Below are 16878 nucleotides of genomic sequence, written 5' to 3'. Positions count from 1 at the left end.
AAAGAGTGTTGGGAACCTTTCAGAGTTCTGAAACTTAGTGCAGGGCCCAAGATTTGTTTGTAAGAAAAATGTATTGCTGGGACAACAAATGCTCTTTTCTGAGTGTCTCATTTTGTATTATTCTGAATGAGCCACAAGAGAATGAAAAAGCCCCCGAATTTATCTGTGGAATGTTTGGTTCACCCCTTGGTTTGTCCTCTGCAGGACAAAACAGTACAGAAGCTAACAGGCAGCCTGGTTAACTGAGGGTATTTCAAAGCTCCTGTTGTCAGAACAGCATGTTTTTCACTGTCTCAAGTTCACAATCTTTCACCTGGATTTGGTCCCCAGTTCACCCTCTCGGATTCTGTGCCATGAACAAACTAGATGGAGAGTGGCAGGAGCTGCTTAAACCGTCTGTAAAGCTCAGAACCCTACCACTGCTATGAAATCAAAAATGCATGAGCAGCCGCCACACATTTCCTTGTAGAAGATCAATGCTATGAAAAGGAAGATAAATTTTTAAGAAAGAGCTTATTTTTTTCCATCCCGGTATTGCCAACACCTCTGAGAAGGTTCCTTTTGAAAAGTCCATTTCTGTTCATCATTTCTAACGGTGTTCAGGAGGTGACACCAGTTCAGAGACGTGAATCATTTCCACTTTCTCCTTACAGATACCTCATGCCCTTCTTTCCAACCCGACTGCAGCAATACATAGATCACTCGCATTCAAATACCAACAGCTGTTTTCATGATTATTTTTGAAAGATAATTTGCCCGATTTGTTTTGTCTAATGCACAGAGAAATTGGTACCATCTTACCATGTCTTTAAAGCCTCCAAGTATCGCGGCTGTAATGATCCCTAGGAACAGCCCCACTATGTTCAGAATCGTTGCTGACCAAAGCAGGTGGTAAAGGTGGATGATGTCCTGGCAGCTGCTGACATCGATGTACTCATAGTACCCTCCAGAAATCTCTACTCTGCTAGATAAGAAAAAAACCCAATAATGATGAAAAAAGCACGACACATCATAAACCGTAAGCACTTCTGCTGACAGTAAAGCACATTCTGCAATTTAATGATAGCCTGAGCCTAACTACCAAGGGAGTGGGGATAAAGCCTGCTAGATTCCATGCTCGTGCCATCTGAGATCTCCCTGCACGACAAGAGCAGAAGACAGCTCGATCTGTTGGGAAACAAACGAGTCCTGTAAGGCTTGCAAATAATCTTGAGGCTGAATCTGCCTCTCATTTCTACCATCTGAAATCGCCACAGAGATCCTGGAGGAGTGCTAGGGACAAACCAGTCTGGGAACTACCCAGGGAAATCAATCTGTGCCCCGAGAAGCAGCATTTGCCGCTCAGGGCAGCACTGGCTGCTCCTCACAGCCACAGCGTGGTGGCTGGGTGGGACGGGCACAGGACAGCACGGCTGGCCTCCAGGCATCGACGGGCTTGGCCACAGAGCCCGGCCAACTCAGCTGCTCTGCTCCAGCTGCCGGTCCTTCGCAGCTCTACAATGACATGGGCTGGAGGACCCCCGGCACCCTGGCAGAGAGAGGTCTTTCTGCTCCCATTGTTTAGCTTTCCCACGTGCAGAAAAGAGATGGGAGAAAACTTGGTCAAAGCCACTTAGGTCATTATTTTGGAAAGGGAAGAGAGGCTCCTGCAACGTGTGGGCTGAGGTCTTGCAGTGGGACCCTTCTTCCCTGGAGAAGTACCGACTTCTCCCTCACTGCTGCTTGGGGGAACAGGCTGGCCTTCGCTGTAGCTTACCAGATCTAGTGGGCTACAGCAAATTGCCCTGAAGAAAACATTTCCTGGGGACAAACAGTGCTCAGGGCTTATGAATGACTTCTCTCCTCACTCACATATGGGGTTAGGCTCAAAGTGCTCAAGGGCTTTGAGGAAATGGGGAAGAACAGGCTCATATTTAAGGCCAAGAAGCAGAAGATCCAGGCTCAGCTCCCCAGCAGACTCCGCAAGGCCTGCAGGAACCTGCTCCCTTTCACAAGAGCCATCCCCCTTCCCTTATGAATTTCGCTTCCTTTTTTCTCATGTTGTAGCATGCCACGGCAGAAGGCACTGCACTGAGGAAACAGGGGTTTCAAGCAGAACCGAGGCAGAGTTTACGGTTACAGGTTGTGAAAGGCTGTACGTTAGCCTGCACGACCTCTGCATAACCTGAGCGCATACCGTGACTGCCTCTAACAATACAACCTGTGTGCACTGTTTACAAGAGCTCGTTCTTATGGAGATGCACGAGAGAGTAAAGCTCTCAGCGAGCCTTGGTGCACCACCAAGAACATTCGGCATCGTACGGCTAAGTACTGCACACACTTATCAACAGGAAGGCGTTTGTCTGGTGCTGCCACAGCCGGGGTTCCCACCGTCAGGAGGGATGCAAGACTGCTTCACTTTTGCTATGACTTCCATCCCTTACATAGTACTTTAGCTAACCAGCCTTGAGTGCCCATGCCTTTCTCAGGGAGATCCCCAAAGAACCAGCACCTCCTTCCTCAGTGCAGAGCACTTGCGTGGTACTAAGCAAGACTGAGATGGTAATAACTGGTATCTTTTATCAGAGAAGAGAAAATGGGTCAGAGGAAGGACCCTGAGCCAGCCTGACTGAGGAAAAAAAAGAACCAAAGAAAAAATACAGAAAAGCGACAAGCTTTTCTATTGCAATCACTTATCTGTGTATCACTCTCTTCAGCTAGTAAAAAAGGCTTGTGTTCTGTAAACTGCCAAAGGAAAGCACAAGCTTCACCCCTCTGCAGTGGCTCCCACAGAACCCCAGTCCTACAGACCAATGACTACCCTCCCCATCACGTGGAACCACCCCCTCCCAACAGCAGCTTTTGATCTTCCTCCACCACAGTCACTGATTTAAGTGGGGGTGAGCCCAGCTAAGTACTGTGAGAAATGCTAACCCTGAAACAGCCCTAGGCAAGAGCCAGCGCTAAAAAAATCAATTTATTAATTGCTTGCTGACACACATTAGACACTCCAAATGACAGAAGCAGCACATGCTATCAATTCAATTGGCTGAGGCGCAGGAGCCACATCTAACGATGGTGTGATCACTATGCAGCGCTTCTGGGCTGGCAACCACCCTTCTGACTCATCTTTGCACAGTGCTGGTACACCTCCCAGCCTCTCGTGCCTGTGAAAGATGTTCACTGAGCAGAGAGCACACCAATTCATGAACACGCAGGTGGCACCAGCATGCGAACTCTCCCCCCGTTAGCAGAGTGGGGAATGAAACGGTGACATGGTGAGGAAGAACAAAGTCCCAGTTTTTACATCTTCAATCTCCCAAAACAAAATAAAACCTAGCGAACAAGCAGTGCCAGCAGAGAAGGAAGGTGTTAGGACAGGAGACATTCAGTAGTGGAAAAACTGGGAAAAAGCATCGAAGTAATGGAGACTCCCACCCTCTTCTTTTTCCCAGCTGGGCTGGCCCAGAGCATGCTCAGCCGCAGCTGGGAAGGCTTGAGTGTGTTTCATACACTCCCTCACCGGGTTATCTTTTGCCTGGGAGTCCCTGTGCCTAGCAACCACAGTTTAAGATCCCTTCCCACAACGCCCGTCATTAACCAATACTTTGCTCCTGCCCTATCCTGGCTCTTCAGGCACCTGCAAACCAGTATGGCCACTGCTCGCCCTTCCCACGGCCAGGTATGGTATTTTTAGCTTACTCACTTTCCACAGTTGTACAGGTCACAGCAGAAGCAGGTGTTGGTTTTTATTTTCGGCGTGCAGGGTGCACGGCGCTGTGGGTGACAGATTGCCTGTGTGAATACAGAAAAAACACATAAAGCACATAGGGACATATTCACCAAACACGGTTTCTGCTGCTGTTTGGCCTGCTCTACATGTACATTTTGCAGTGATCTCCTCCAGATTAGCCCCAGGCAGATTCTTCTTTCCTTATCTTGCAGCACAGCTCCTACAAAGTACACAGTTACACTGGAATAAGGACGCACTAGACTAGAACAGACCGGCGTTTCCTTTCACCATGAGGAAGTCACAGATAAGCACGTGCCTGCATAGGAAGGAAGGAATGAGGCTGTGCAGCTCTCAAAAGCAGACACCACAGTGCTGAACTCACAGTCCACAGCACACAGCAACGCAGAAGAGTTAACTGTCTGCAGTGAGTAACAATATCCAAGCTCACACCAGCATTTCAGGCTGAAAAGAGAATGGACTCCACCAATGCCACTGGATAGCACTTACTGTGCACCTCAAGCAGGCATTTTAACTTGGAATATAATGGCTATTCAGAACTATTTGGGAATTTGTGAGGCAATTTCAGAGAGGCTGTCAGTGCACAACAAAGGCACCCAAAGATGCCCACAAGCACTATCAGTATGTGGCAGGAACACCCATCCCCAACGGGCTTCTCTTTGGAGAAGTCGATAGACAGCAGAGATGCAGAGGCTGGTGTATGTTGCTTGTATCCCCAGAAATTACTGCTGTCTGAACCCACCACCCTGCTCCTGTACTGAAGGCACAGCTGAAGATCTAGAGAAACTGTTGTATTTTCCTATCTCTCCCCACCTGCTCCTTCACTAGCGTGGAAACACCAAGCATGGAGGAATTCACTCCCCAAGTCCTCCCAGCACTCCACTCTCTCCCCAGACCCAGCCTCCCACCCCTCCTCGATTCCCAGACCTCTGGGACACCAGAGCAGCAGCCTGGCAGCAGGTTCCTCCACCTGCACCACGAAGCCAGCCCCTTTACAGAGACAGCACAGAACCTGCTCTCACCTCTGGTGGAGTTGTACTCTTGGAGTAGTACTGACATCGCCCCGCGTACAGCGGCCTCAGATCCTGCCAACGAGAAAGCACCAGGCTCAGCACTGCAGTGAGATCAAAATCAGCCAGCTGGGCTGGGGAAAGGGGCCAGCCTTTAGAGAGACCCCACTCTTGCACCAGCACCTCAGCACAGTGGCTGTTCTGCAATATCTCCAACCCAAGCCTCTCTGAGCTCCAGATAACCCCGGCCCTTGAGGGCATATATTCGTCGCAGCTAGCAAGGGAGGAGTGGGCTTTTAAGCCCGTCTCATTTGGGTGAGGGTGGCCACCCCAAACTGCACGACTCATTCCTCACCCCTCCGCCCCCATGCATCCCAGGGCTGCCTGACGTGTTTCCAAAGGTTCTTCGTGCTGAATCATAAGATTTTCTCATTAAATCATTGGCAAATTTGCCTTTCTGGGCTCTTGTGTGACTTGTGGGAAAGCTCTGGAGGATTATCAATGGCTCCGCCTGCAAACATGTATTAATGTCCCAGTTTGGGGCAGCCTGGTTCCCAGGGCAAAACCCCAGGGAAAGCAACGCTGGATGCATACCCCCATCAGCAAAGCCCTTCCCAGGAGCAGCCAGACTTGATCGCTGGGTGTCTGTTCCAAAGCTCAGGGTGGCAGCGGCAGCAACAGTTGATAGGGGAACACTATGTGCTAGTGTGGCAGGAGCACGTCTCCAGCAAGACCGTGACATTTTTGGACTGTTAGGAGGTGAAGTGAGGCCAAAAGCACGTCTGTTTCTCAAGAGGCAGAAACCAGAGCCCTTGTCATCCCAGCTACTCCAGACACGCAGACATCCCTGGGGCCAGCCAGGAGGAGGTGCCAGCTCATGCCATCACCCGACCCGTGAGGTCAGTACCTAGAAAACCCAGAGCAAGTCCGCGGGGCTCAGACCCACGCAGCCAGCATCAGGACTCGAAGGAGCTTCACCTTTTTATCAGAGCTAATGCTTCACGTGCCCTCGCAAAGGGGGTCAGAGATGGCCAAGACTCACTGGTTGCATCCACATCTATGACACAGGTATCACAGAGCTGCCCTTTGCTCTGTCAGCCAATCCTGCTGTCCAGACGTCTTTCCACCTCTGGAATGCTCAGGGGCAGGAAAGGGGAGCTGGCTTTACACAGAGAGTAATGAGCCAGCTGACACGGGGAGGTTCTCCTTCGTGGGTAATTCTGACCTGAAATTCCTTTCCATTCTGATCACAAATAAACCCCAAACCTGTCTTTTTAATCCCATTCTGCCAAAAATTTCAAAGAGTCATGAAATTGCGGACCTGCAGGACAAAAATCTGTTTGCAGTTATAAATGTCAATTAAAAAGTTGAAATGAAACGGTGTTTTTTATTTCTATAGTAGTAACTGAAACTTTTGCACATCCCACTGTACTATCTATTGGTCATGACATCGGTAACTCGTATTTTTTAAGGCACTGAATGGAAACTGAGAAGCTACTCCAAGTGCTTCCTATTTATACTGTAACGCTTTAATGTGCTTCCTATCAAATTGCTTCATTTTGCTACGTCCAGTGGTTCAGTCAGCATCAGGAGGTACCTCTGCTGACATAGGAAGTACCACAGATGGTGCCGCTCATAGCTATAATTCGCATCTCAGTTTAGAGACGCAGTAAACACATAGAGCACACACAAAAAAAACACAGCAAAGTTTTAAGATCTTAAGATCTTAATGTTTGCTTAATGATTTCAAAGTATTCTTGAAGAACTGATACATTTTTCTGAAGTTTATGATATAAAACAGCACATGACATGTATTTACAGGGTTTGATGTGGCCTGATATGGGGTTGTTGACACCATCACTCGTTTTCCTACAGTAAAAGCCCTGCAGGATCTGTGTTTTCCTGGAAGCACTTACTATGTGTCTGGCAGCAAAGACACCGTCTACTATGGCACAGCAGAACGCAGCAATGACACCAAAGCTGATAAAGACGATCGATGCAACCAGCTGAGAAAGGAAAACAAAGCAAAGAATCACCGATCTCTCCACAACCGAGCGTTCCGTGCCCTCTCCACAAGGATATGTAAACCACAGTCAATAAGCCCTCAAGCAATCAATGACCCAAATGTTAGCTCAGGCTGCACGGACTGGTCTCATTGAAGGCAGCGGGTTGTGCGGCTCAAGGAGAGCATCTGCCCCTGCGAGGTGGCAGCAGCAGTAGCGTTGTGTCAGACTGATTCTCTGGGGACTTGACATTGTGATGCCAGTTTTCCATGACTCCAAAGTCCTGAACTTCGGCTGAGGATGCACCTCCTCTTCTGGGTGCTGCTGTCCTTAACTCTTCCCTGGAGAGAAAGGAGGGGTTTTATTCTCCCCTCACACTAGAGCACTGCGAGGAGCTGCTCCTGTGAACCTCCCCAGGCTGTAGGGACACAGGAGCCTGCTGTATGCAGACATCTCTCGTGGGACTTCAGGAAACACCACCCTCATGCAGGCATGAGTACAAAGCCATGAGACCTCCAGCAACATCCATATGCAGATCAGGTCAGCTTGACAATGAGCGGAGATGCAGGAGGGCTCACTTGGGACAGCGGACATGGCCCCTGTACAATTAGTCACTTCAGTTAGCTTCAAAATAAGAGAAAATAAAATGGTTTTCTAGATGAGGCAAGTATTCAAGAAGTACGCTGTCCTACTGCAAATAAAAACTGCAGCAGTAGAGCGAGCAGACTGAGAAATTAACCCAACGACCACAGAAACAAGTCACGGTCACTAGTAACAAGCTGTTACTGGAATGTTAGATGCTGTGCCACAAAGTACTTGCAGATGGCAGCAGGTGACAAGTTTTCCAGGATCAGGTCCTATGCTGGGACCCTGTTTCTGTCAGCTGTAAACGCCAGCATTTCCTCCCCACTCAGACCACATTGTCTCCACACTTGGATCACAACTTGCACTGCCCAGTACAGCAGTGATGCTGTCTCACTACCATGACCAGCGAAACCAGATGAGGGGAGAAAGCCCAGCTGCTTACAGGCTGGGCCAAAGAAATGGACTTTACAGCTTCGGCTGTTCTGCAGCAAGTTTAGTTTTCTGTGCCGTTCTTTTTTTCTTACATACATGAAAGAGAATATTCTCCCTAAATAGCATTATTCTCCCTAAATAACATGACCCTTGGAGATGGGAAGTGAGCCAAACACTAAATACATGCAATTAGGGTATTAGTCGGTCACCCCTGCTTGCAGACAGGAGCTGCTAATGTGGTTATTTAAAATAACACAAGGTTGATGGTGATACTTTCGTAACAGCCCTACTAGAACAGAAGGATCTGGTTTTAGAACTGGATTTGCTCACTTTATTTACACACAGTTTCCTATCTCTTATCCGGAGAAAGAAAACCCTAAAAAACAAACATTGGAAATTTACGATAAAGAAAATCAAACGGCAAATACAAGCAGAGAAACTAATTTTAAAAATCCCACAGTTTTCAACTAACGTCATCATATGCCAACAAGCCGTTTGATTTGGGGTTGACAATGCTGTTGCTGTAGCGAGCAGAAACCCCGCTCAGGAGCCACGTGATATTAGTGACCAGCCTCCATTCACCTCGCTCCTGCCAAAGTCAGCCACGCCGAGCAGCATCCGGACAAGGAGAGACAACCTGGGTCCGGATGGTGCAGGAGCCACGGAGCAGCAGCGTCCTGGGCTGCGGTTCCCTTTAGGCTACAGTCTGGTGACACGCGGGCCGTGGAGCTGTTGGTTATTACTTTTCCACGGCATGGATGGATGGCTGTCACAAAGGCATGTAAACCGCTGACTCCTCCCTGGAAACCTGCTGAGCGGGCAGCTGGGGTGTCAGCCAGAGCTGCCGGCGGGCAGCTGGCTCCCCTGTACTTTGAGACACGGGAAGCGCAGACACGCAGCATGAAAGCCAACACGCTGCGGTGGGGAAAATGAGACATCTATTCCTGTCGGTGGGCTGGAGAGAAGTGAGGGTGCTGCTTCAGGCTAGCCGTCCTGTCAGCCTCGCCAGCGTGCCGGACTCCTCGGAAAATGAGACATCTATTCCTGTCGGTGGGCTGGAGAGAAGTGAGGGTGCTGCTTCAGGCTAGCCGTCCTGTCAGCCTCGCCAGCGTGCCGGACTCCTCCTGCTCCCCAGCCAGGTTACGAGCAGAAACACATGCAAGAACATGGCAGCAGAAGTGCTTTTAGCTCCTCCTGCCATCACTGCGGAGCAGCTGCGTAACAAGCACCACCAAGACCGCCTTTTAGCTAAGTAGGACACTAGGGAAGCACACAGAAAATTAAAATTAAAAAAAATCCTGCACTGCCAGTGGTATTATGGAAACATGCAATGGACAAAGCTCCCACTGGAAAGTGCTCCTGGGCAAGGAGGAGATGTGACTAAAGCACGAGGACAGTAAGCGACAACTACAGCGCGTCCCCTCTGCAGCCAGAGCAGAGCCACACTAGCTGCCAACCCAGACGGCAGTGGCGCAATCCCTGCGAAGCTGGGTCGTGCGTGCTGTTCAGGACACAAAATGATAGAGCGATGAGAAGAACAAACACGGGCTAGGCAGGGCCCTTCAGAATAAACAAAAAAGTCAAGTCAGAGCCAGGCTGCCACTCGTGGGCACTCCTGTGAAGAAGGCAGGACTGTCATAAATGGTCACTGCTCAGCCAGACCCTGACATGCTGCTAAGAGGTGATGAGCCAGAGGCATGGAAACCCTGCCAGGACAGAAAGAACAGGACGTGTTGCTCTTGCAGAGCCAGGGTGAAAACAACGACAAAAAAAACCACTGGGAAACCCGCTTCCCCTGCGCCCTGTCTGTCTGCGGGAAAGGCACTTTTCCTCTCCTGCAGATCTGCCTCACCCTCTCCCTCCTGCTCTGCAGGGAACCACTAGATACAAAGCCAAGGGCAAGGCAGCCCAGCCCAGCCTCTGGATTAGCATGAGGAGGAATTTCTCCCAACTCCCTCTGCAGCTTTGTCCTGGTTTTGGCTGGGATAGAGCTCATTTTTTTTCCCCTTCTTCGCAGCTCGCTTCTCAGTATCTCAAAGAGTGCTGTGGTTTGGATTCGGTATGGGATGTGGTATGAGAAGAATGCTGATAACACACTGATGTTTTTGTGGTTGCTAAGGAATCCAGGACTCTTTAACTTCCCACGTCGTGCATTCCCATGCAGGTGCACCAGAAGCTGGGAGGGAGCATAGCCTGAGCAATGGACCCAACCTGGCCAACGGAGTATTCCCTATCATACGATGTCGTGCTCAGTATATAGACAAGGGTTAGCTGGGAAGCTGTTTGTCTCTCTTTTGGGATTGTGGTTTTTTGGATTTTCTCCTCTGGGATCACTAGCCGGGAACAGGCTGCGCCTCAGTCGGTGGGTGGCGAGAAACTGTGTTGCACAGCACTCGTTTCTATATTCTATTATTATTACTATTATCATTATTTTAACTCTATTTAATTTCAATTATTAAATTGTTTTCACCCCAATCTATGAGTCTCCTTACCTCTATCCCTCCAATTCTTTCCCTCCGCTCCCCAGGGCGAGGGGAGGGTGGGCAAGCAGCTGCGTGGTGTTTGGCTGCCAGCCGGGTTCAAACCACGACAAGCTTGGCAAACGTACCTTAGCCTTGGTCAGCACCCTGCTAACCTGATCCCTGAGCCCCAGCTCCAGCCCTGCAAAAGCAGACAGAGCCCTGGGCCAGCGGGACAGGCTGCAGGGACAGCACGATCCCTCCTTGGCCCGGGACAACCTCATACAAGGAAGGCTGGAGCGATCTCGCTGCCAGAGCATGGGGCACGCACCAGGGATGGGGATTGCAGCTGGAGGCAGGCATGGCCTCAGGGCATTCCAGGAGCTGGCCTGTAACTTCCCAAATGCCACCTCTAGCCAGCCACATGTGGCAAACACAGAAAACAGGCTAGGAAAGATTGAGCTTGACAGCCTGAGGGACCGCAGCAGGTACCAACTTCTTTTGGTCTGCCTCCACTCACACCTTTTGCTAAATTCCCCCAAAAGCTTTCCCCCCACCCTAAGCTCTGTTACTGACACCTTCAAGCACTACAGCTCCTACCTTCAGGCACAGGCAGGAAGATGCGGGGTTTGTGAACTAGCATCTGGAAGACATATTTAGGGGGCATCAGAGACCCACCCACATGCACACAAGCCTCCTGTGTTTGCCAAAGGGGGTAATCTGGGCCAGCTCTGTCCCCACTGCCCTGCACAGAGAGAGGACCTCCCACCCCAGCACAAGCTCAGCAGCATTGGCCTCATCTGGTTTGTGCTATCTGCGTGTTCGGTGCCCACCTGCCCTCTTCTGAACATTGCTCCCAGGGGATGGGACAGGGACCTGCCTAGCCAGTGGTTGTCCAGCCCCAGCACACAAAAGCCTCCTTGCAGTGTGAGGAGGAAACCAGAGAGCACTGTGGTCTGCAGATCTGGTCTCGCCAGCATCTTCCATGCTTTGCAGGTCCTCAGCTGCTGCTTTACAGCGTACAAAGTTTCTTGGTTTTCCTTCCTGCTTGGAAGGAGTGTTTGGAAACAAGGATCAGCACCACACATGTCAATCAGCAACTCTGGAGAAGGTGGTTGCTTTTCAGTTACACCAGCGTTCGTTCCGTTTGTCATGTTGGTATCTCAAGTGACCTATTCTGTAGACATTTCCAGAGCAGAGAGCTCTGAGCACTCCTGTCCTCAGGAAGGGCTTTCTGCTGGGCCCTCTAAGGGCTTTCACCTCCAGGCTCTGGGCTGGCTGTTACCCCACCCGCTGGATTTTTTTCTCTATCCTTCACTTAGAATAGAAAGTAGCCAAAAGCAAATTTTGCAGAGCCCCAAGCCTCTAAGAATTTATTTTAAAAGATTCAAAATAAATGTGTTATGTTTATGTTATTTACCACATTATACATCACATACTCCGACAGCTCAACAAAAAAAAGTGCTGGGCATGAGTCTGTGAAGCACTGACTACCCTGAAACTCCAAACGCTCAATTTCAAGCCATTTTAAAAAAATCCCACTGAGTTCAACGAGACTGTGTACAGTCACCTTGTGCTGTCCTGAGCATTTTTAAAAATTTTTTTAATATATCAGGGTTAACAACCTTGTTCTCCTGGGCCATAACCATCTCTAGGTCTCAAGCGGTATGCAACACCACCCCAGAAGAGTTAGGAAAAACCAGTAGTACTCTTCACATACAAAAATTTGAGTTATATAATGAACTTACCATTTGCCTTTTGTTTTCTATCAAGTTCGATCCAATTATTCCAAGAAATGACCCAAAACCAAGCTGAAAAACAACATATTGTTAGCATTTAGATCAGGACGACAGCCAATGCACTTGACATACAGACAGAGCACAATCAAATCCAGAAGCAGCAAAAGAACATACTGCGGATGAGTGAGCACTCTTTCTTCAGCAAGGAATCAGTGGAGCCTCTCACTAGCAGGAACTATCAGGCGTATCCCTCACATGGCACTAAAAGCGTGTGTAGAAACCAAAAGGATGAGTTCTGAATTCCACCCCCTCCCCAGTGGTGCTGAGAAATGGCTGGTGGATGAGGATAGGCATTGCTGTCTTGGAACAACCCTACAAACACTCAGGAGCCTCCAGGTGCAAACCTAGCAGGAGCACATCACTAGCATCTGTAACCTCACCAGGGGTGTGAGCAATCGCCTCAGTTTTCAACTCACAGAGTTTCTTGATGTGAAGTATGAAATAAGGGGGAATTACACTCAGGAAGATTCAGCAGTTTTCTGTCTTCTTCTAATCCTCCCACATTTCCAAGGGTGAAGATGCATCAATGAGGTTCTTCTGCCAGAACTCATGCCAGGCGCCCAGCCAGCAAGTGCCTTTTCTTGCTGCCACAACCGACCACACTGTTCATATCTCAGCTCAGTGAAGTCAGCCAGGAATGCGATTTCCCACCTCCTTTGTCCATAGCCTTAAGCTATTCAGCTACACAAGCAGAAGTTTCTTGGACAAAGCACACCCCAGCCAGGCCAGAAACAGGGACTTCAACCAGGAATCATGCAGACTACTGGGGGCGGTGCAGAAGCACTTCTGTGTGGCACCAATAAAGGCCTTTGATCTGCGCAGAGCACATCCAACTCTGCTCCAGTAGCACGAGAAATGCCAGAAAAGTCCTGCAGTTGGACTGGTCATATTAAGCAGGTACAAATCTAGTTGACAGACTAGGCAGCCAGTGAAGATCTGAGTGAGAATGCCAAAAACTGGCCAGCTCCTCAGGAAGCAGAATAAGGCATGAGACAAGTTGCGGTGCTTCAAGAATGAGTCAACTAACCTGGAATCGATATTTTAAGATCCAGGAATAGAAAACAAAGGCTTAATAAATCAATACTAACAAGCAGAGGCATGTGCAGAGATTAGCAGACACAACCATGATGAAAAGTTGGGCTTAAGTCTTCCCCCGCTCTGCTTAAGCCCGGTAGCAGTTGGTGCAGTGCTGTGGGCAGCAAGGGCTGCTGGCTCTAACAGCAGGGACTCAAGTGGAGCAGCAGGTCAGGCTGCTGCTTCCCAACTGCCTGCTCTGCACTCCGAGCTCTCGGAGACCGTTGTCCCCACATCAGGGACAAACTGCCATGGTGGGAAGCAATGAAGCCAGCTGCTGCCTCGTTGGGGCAGCAGGCGGGCAGGGCAGAAAGCCAGGGACACCGCCAAACTGCCCCAAACCAATCGGCCCGATCTGGGGTTACTATTTTGCTCAGCCTGGGCAAGCAACATCCCTCACCCAGCAACAGGAGCTTTACAGCTCAGTTCCAAGCCCCAAACCTGGGAGATCCAGGCATTAACAGCAACACGGATCCAGCCATTATTTTCAGTCTGCTGATGTTTAGCAGTAAGGAAAAGTTGTGTGGCAACACACACCTAAGGCAAATGCTCAAGAAAAAAGTTTTGAGCCCTCTGAGCTCAATCCAACATGTTTAAGAGAAAAGTCCGCCCAGTGTTTCAGAGCAGCCTCAGACCAAAAGATGAAAGATTTAAGGCAATATAACTCAAAAAGAAGAAATTAGAGCAAGTCTATACCTCCAACAGGTGAAGACCAAGTAAATCAGTGGATTCTCAGTAATTAATGGGAATTCTCATTGCATTAATGAGAAAACCACTCGTTCTCCTATGGATGGGACAAAGGAATCTGAGCGATCTGCATCAGTTGCATCACTTACTTGCTGGTGGATATGATCCCCTGGGATGTCTGTCTGAAAGGAGAACGGGACACAAAATGAACGTGCTTTACCCAGGCCAAGAGGCTTGGCAAGGAAGCATTACTGAAGACGTTTGCCAGACAAAGCTTAAGAAAGATCAGTCATTTGCAGAGACGCTGGAAGCTGGCATAACTTAGAGACAAGACACGTATCTCACAGAGCGTCACTTCCATAAGGGCGCTTGCCCTCAGCACCCGATTGTTACTCCTGTCTGCTGAACGTCACCGTTACTCTCTGGGCTCCCCAGGCCCAGGTCAGTCATCCAGCCACAGGTGAGGATATTTCCCACAGAGGCACAGCTGGCGTGTTCACTGCTGTAGTCAAGAAGGCATCGGCGGTCACGGAGGAGGATGAAAGCAGTGTGCCTACAGGACATGTCACTGCACCCTCAGCTTTAGCTCCTCCAGTATTGGCAATGAGGAACTGCACTGGGGGAAAAAACAAACCTCCAAAACGCCCCAAAAACCCAACCAAACAAAATCCCGCTGATGCATGGGAGGTCTCCAGTGCCTGGTTCTGTCCTCCCCGAGAAGAAAATCCCCTGCATCAGACAGACACTTCTTTGCACGTTTCCTCCTTGCACAAGAGGCGTTTGCCCAAGACACACGTTCAAGGAGGAAAGAACAGTGCATTAGGCATGGCAGCAGTGAGACATCCCATGTCCCAAGAGAAGATCCTATCCGTGGATCTGGTCCATACCCAGCAAAGTCACCCTGCACACAGAGACAGCGGCTCTACCTTTGCGTTATCGATGCAGGGCGCTCAGGGTATGGCGCATGGCGGTGCACCAGCAACAGTGCACAGAAACCGCTGAGGGAGATGCGCACAGGCCTGACATTCAGGTGAAGTTCTGGATGACAAGACCTGCAAGGAGCTGCTTCTTTGGGGCTTTGGAAGCCACCTGCTTGGGATAGCTCATCAAGTATTCATGCTCAACAGCAAGCCCTTTTTCCACAGTAAAGGGAGAAATTCCAGCTTGTTACGAAACATCAGCTATTTTAAGCACCTGCTGAAGCATCCAGCAGCACACTGAAATGTTTTTCTGTGCAGGGAGACAGTCGAGGTCGTCACACATTTCCACACAGTGAATTAATGAACTAACTGAGAGGGGGAATTTCGTGACAAACACGAACTGTCAAGGTGCCTCTGAATAAAGTAACGCAACGCCCTTCCCAAGTCCAGGAATTCATTAATTCCTTGAGTAGACTGAGTCTTACAAAAGCGTAAGTGCTGCTGACGTTCCCAGAGCATAAATAGCACAGGAGATGTCAAGGGGACGTGAACAACAGACTCTACCCATCTGCATCAGCCCGCAGGACCTGCTCCGAAGCACGAGGTTCAACTCAGGCTGACAGAGCGTAGGCTAAGTGTGGAGAGTTTGAAGCCAGCCTGTCACCTTTCTCAACACCTTCCTTCTATGCTTCTCTTTAAAAAATATCAGGTCTAAATGCAGGAGTTACTGGGACAAGACAAAAAACCAATCCTAAACCGAAGAGGCCCAACAGTCTAACAATATTGCACACTAGTATCTGTAAAGGGGTTTTCTTCAGTCATAAAAGAGCTTGTCCACGGAGAAGTATAAACCTCCCTGAGATTAGCAACGTGTGGCAAATCAATCAAACTGCGTTAAAGCAAGAACAAGTCTCCACTTAGTTATCTGGACTGGCTTTAAGCCTCCAGCTTCAAGGCTCCAGACCTAAACACACAGCACTCCACAGCTGTTCCACCAGCAGCCTCCAGCTGGGGGGCTGAGGTGACACTCAGCCTGCCAAGACTCCCAGCAGGGCTGCAGCTCTGTCCTTTCCGTGCACCTTTTTGAGCACGTCTCAGACACGCACAAGAACAGACCAGGACTTGCTTTCCAGCTCGTGTTAGACCTCTGCTCGTGCTGGGAGGGGCATTATGTACTTGTCCCTTAAGCTCCTGCAGGAGGTTACACACCCACTGGCAAGAAGGCTGGGCACCAATGGTCTTCTCCTCATTTAGGGATTTGAAGCTGCAAGATCGTCCTTCCTCACTCCCAAAACGAAGAAATGGATGTGCTAGCTGCTTTGGTCTGCACGCTCCCCTGGCAAGCTGCCACAGCTATTGCTAACGTGCTCCTCCTCATTCAGGGACTCCAGATCGTTAAACACTTCCGCAAATGAACTTTATGACCACAAGTTCACGTGGACAGTGTTTCAAGACCTGGTCTCTCATCTCTTCCTGGCACCCACGGTCGTTCTTTATCTTACTTCTGCCGGGGGTTAATGTGATGCATGCAAACACAGAAGTGCAAAGGCGGCTCTGACTGATAGAAGCCCTATTTATCTGCCTCACCGTTAGCTCAGAAGCGTGGTATTACCTACGCTCAGAGGAAGCTGCCTCTTGGGTGGGGTTTTTTGCATGGGAATGAGCAGCAGGTGCAAAATAATAATAAAACAAATAAATCAAATGGCAATGAAGTAGCTGAGCGTAATATTCAGGACAAGATCACCCTTTATAACATGTGCATCATTACAAGGGACTTTGTAGGCAATAAGTTTTCTAGACCTACCTAGGAGTTCTATACTTACAATAACCCCTGGGTAATAACCTCCAACAGTCACATTTTGGGTTCTTGTTGTAGCAGCTAGGCCCACCGTTAGAATTAATACTGACACAATGAGGAGAGTCACAGTTACGTAGAGGGAATTTCTTTTTCTTCTATTGAACGACCCTAAAAACACACACACACACACAACAGAATTTGCTGATTCCATCGGGGGACAGTCAAGGTACCGCAAATTTCTCCTCCCACCGCCAACCATATTGTGGTGAATTTTCTGTCTTCTAACTCAAGAATGTTTTTGGCTTTGGCTGTTACTTCTCACCTTCACTAACATGCGTTATCAAGTGGTACTAGGGCACCTGAAATCACGTTTACTTATCA

The 16878-nt window shown here is 49.3% G+C and overlaps 1 protein-coding gene across 1 annotated transcript in view; it reads right to left on the bottom strand.

Moving 5' to 3' along the window:
- The window catches only part of TMEM255A (transmembrane protein 255A), a gene marked incomplete at its 5' end in the record, with an annotated part of 21891 nt that extends 5226 nt beyond the window's left edge, over positions 1–16665 (bottom strand). Inside the window, 6 exons of the mRNA XM_010140429.1 lie at positions 802–961; positions 3686–3774; positions 4747–4815; positions 6657–6746; positions 11968–12030; positions 16523–16665. Coding sequence (XP_010138731.1) covers positions 802–961; positions 3686–3774; positions 4747–4815; positions 6657–6746; positions 11968–12030; positions 16523–16665 — 614 coding nt within the window. The remainder of the gene's footprint in view (positions 1–801; positions 962–3685; positions 3775–4746; positions 4816–6656; positions 6747–11967; positions 12031–16522) is intronic.
- Positions 16666–16878: the final 213 nt, after the last annotated feature.

This window comes from Buceros rhinoceros, unplaced genomic scaffold (assembly GCF_000710305.1).
Source record: "Buceros rhinoceros silvestris isolate BGI_N320 unplaced genomic scaffold, ASM71030v1 scaffold40657, whole genome shotgun sequence".
Classification (NCBI taxonomy): Eukaryota; Metazoa; Chordata; class Aves; order Bucerotiformes; family Bucerotidae; genus Buceros; species Buceros rhinoceros.
This window is presented reverse-complemented; position numbering and strand designations above follow the sequence as displayed.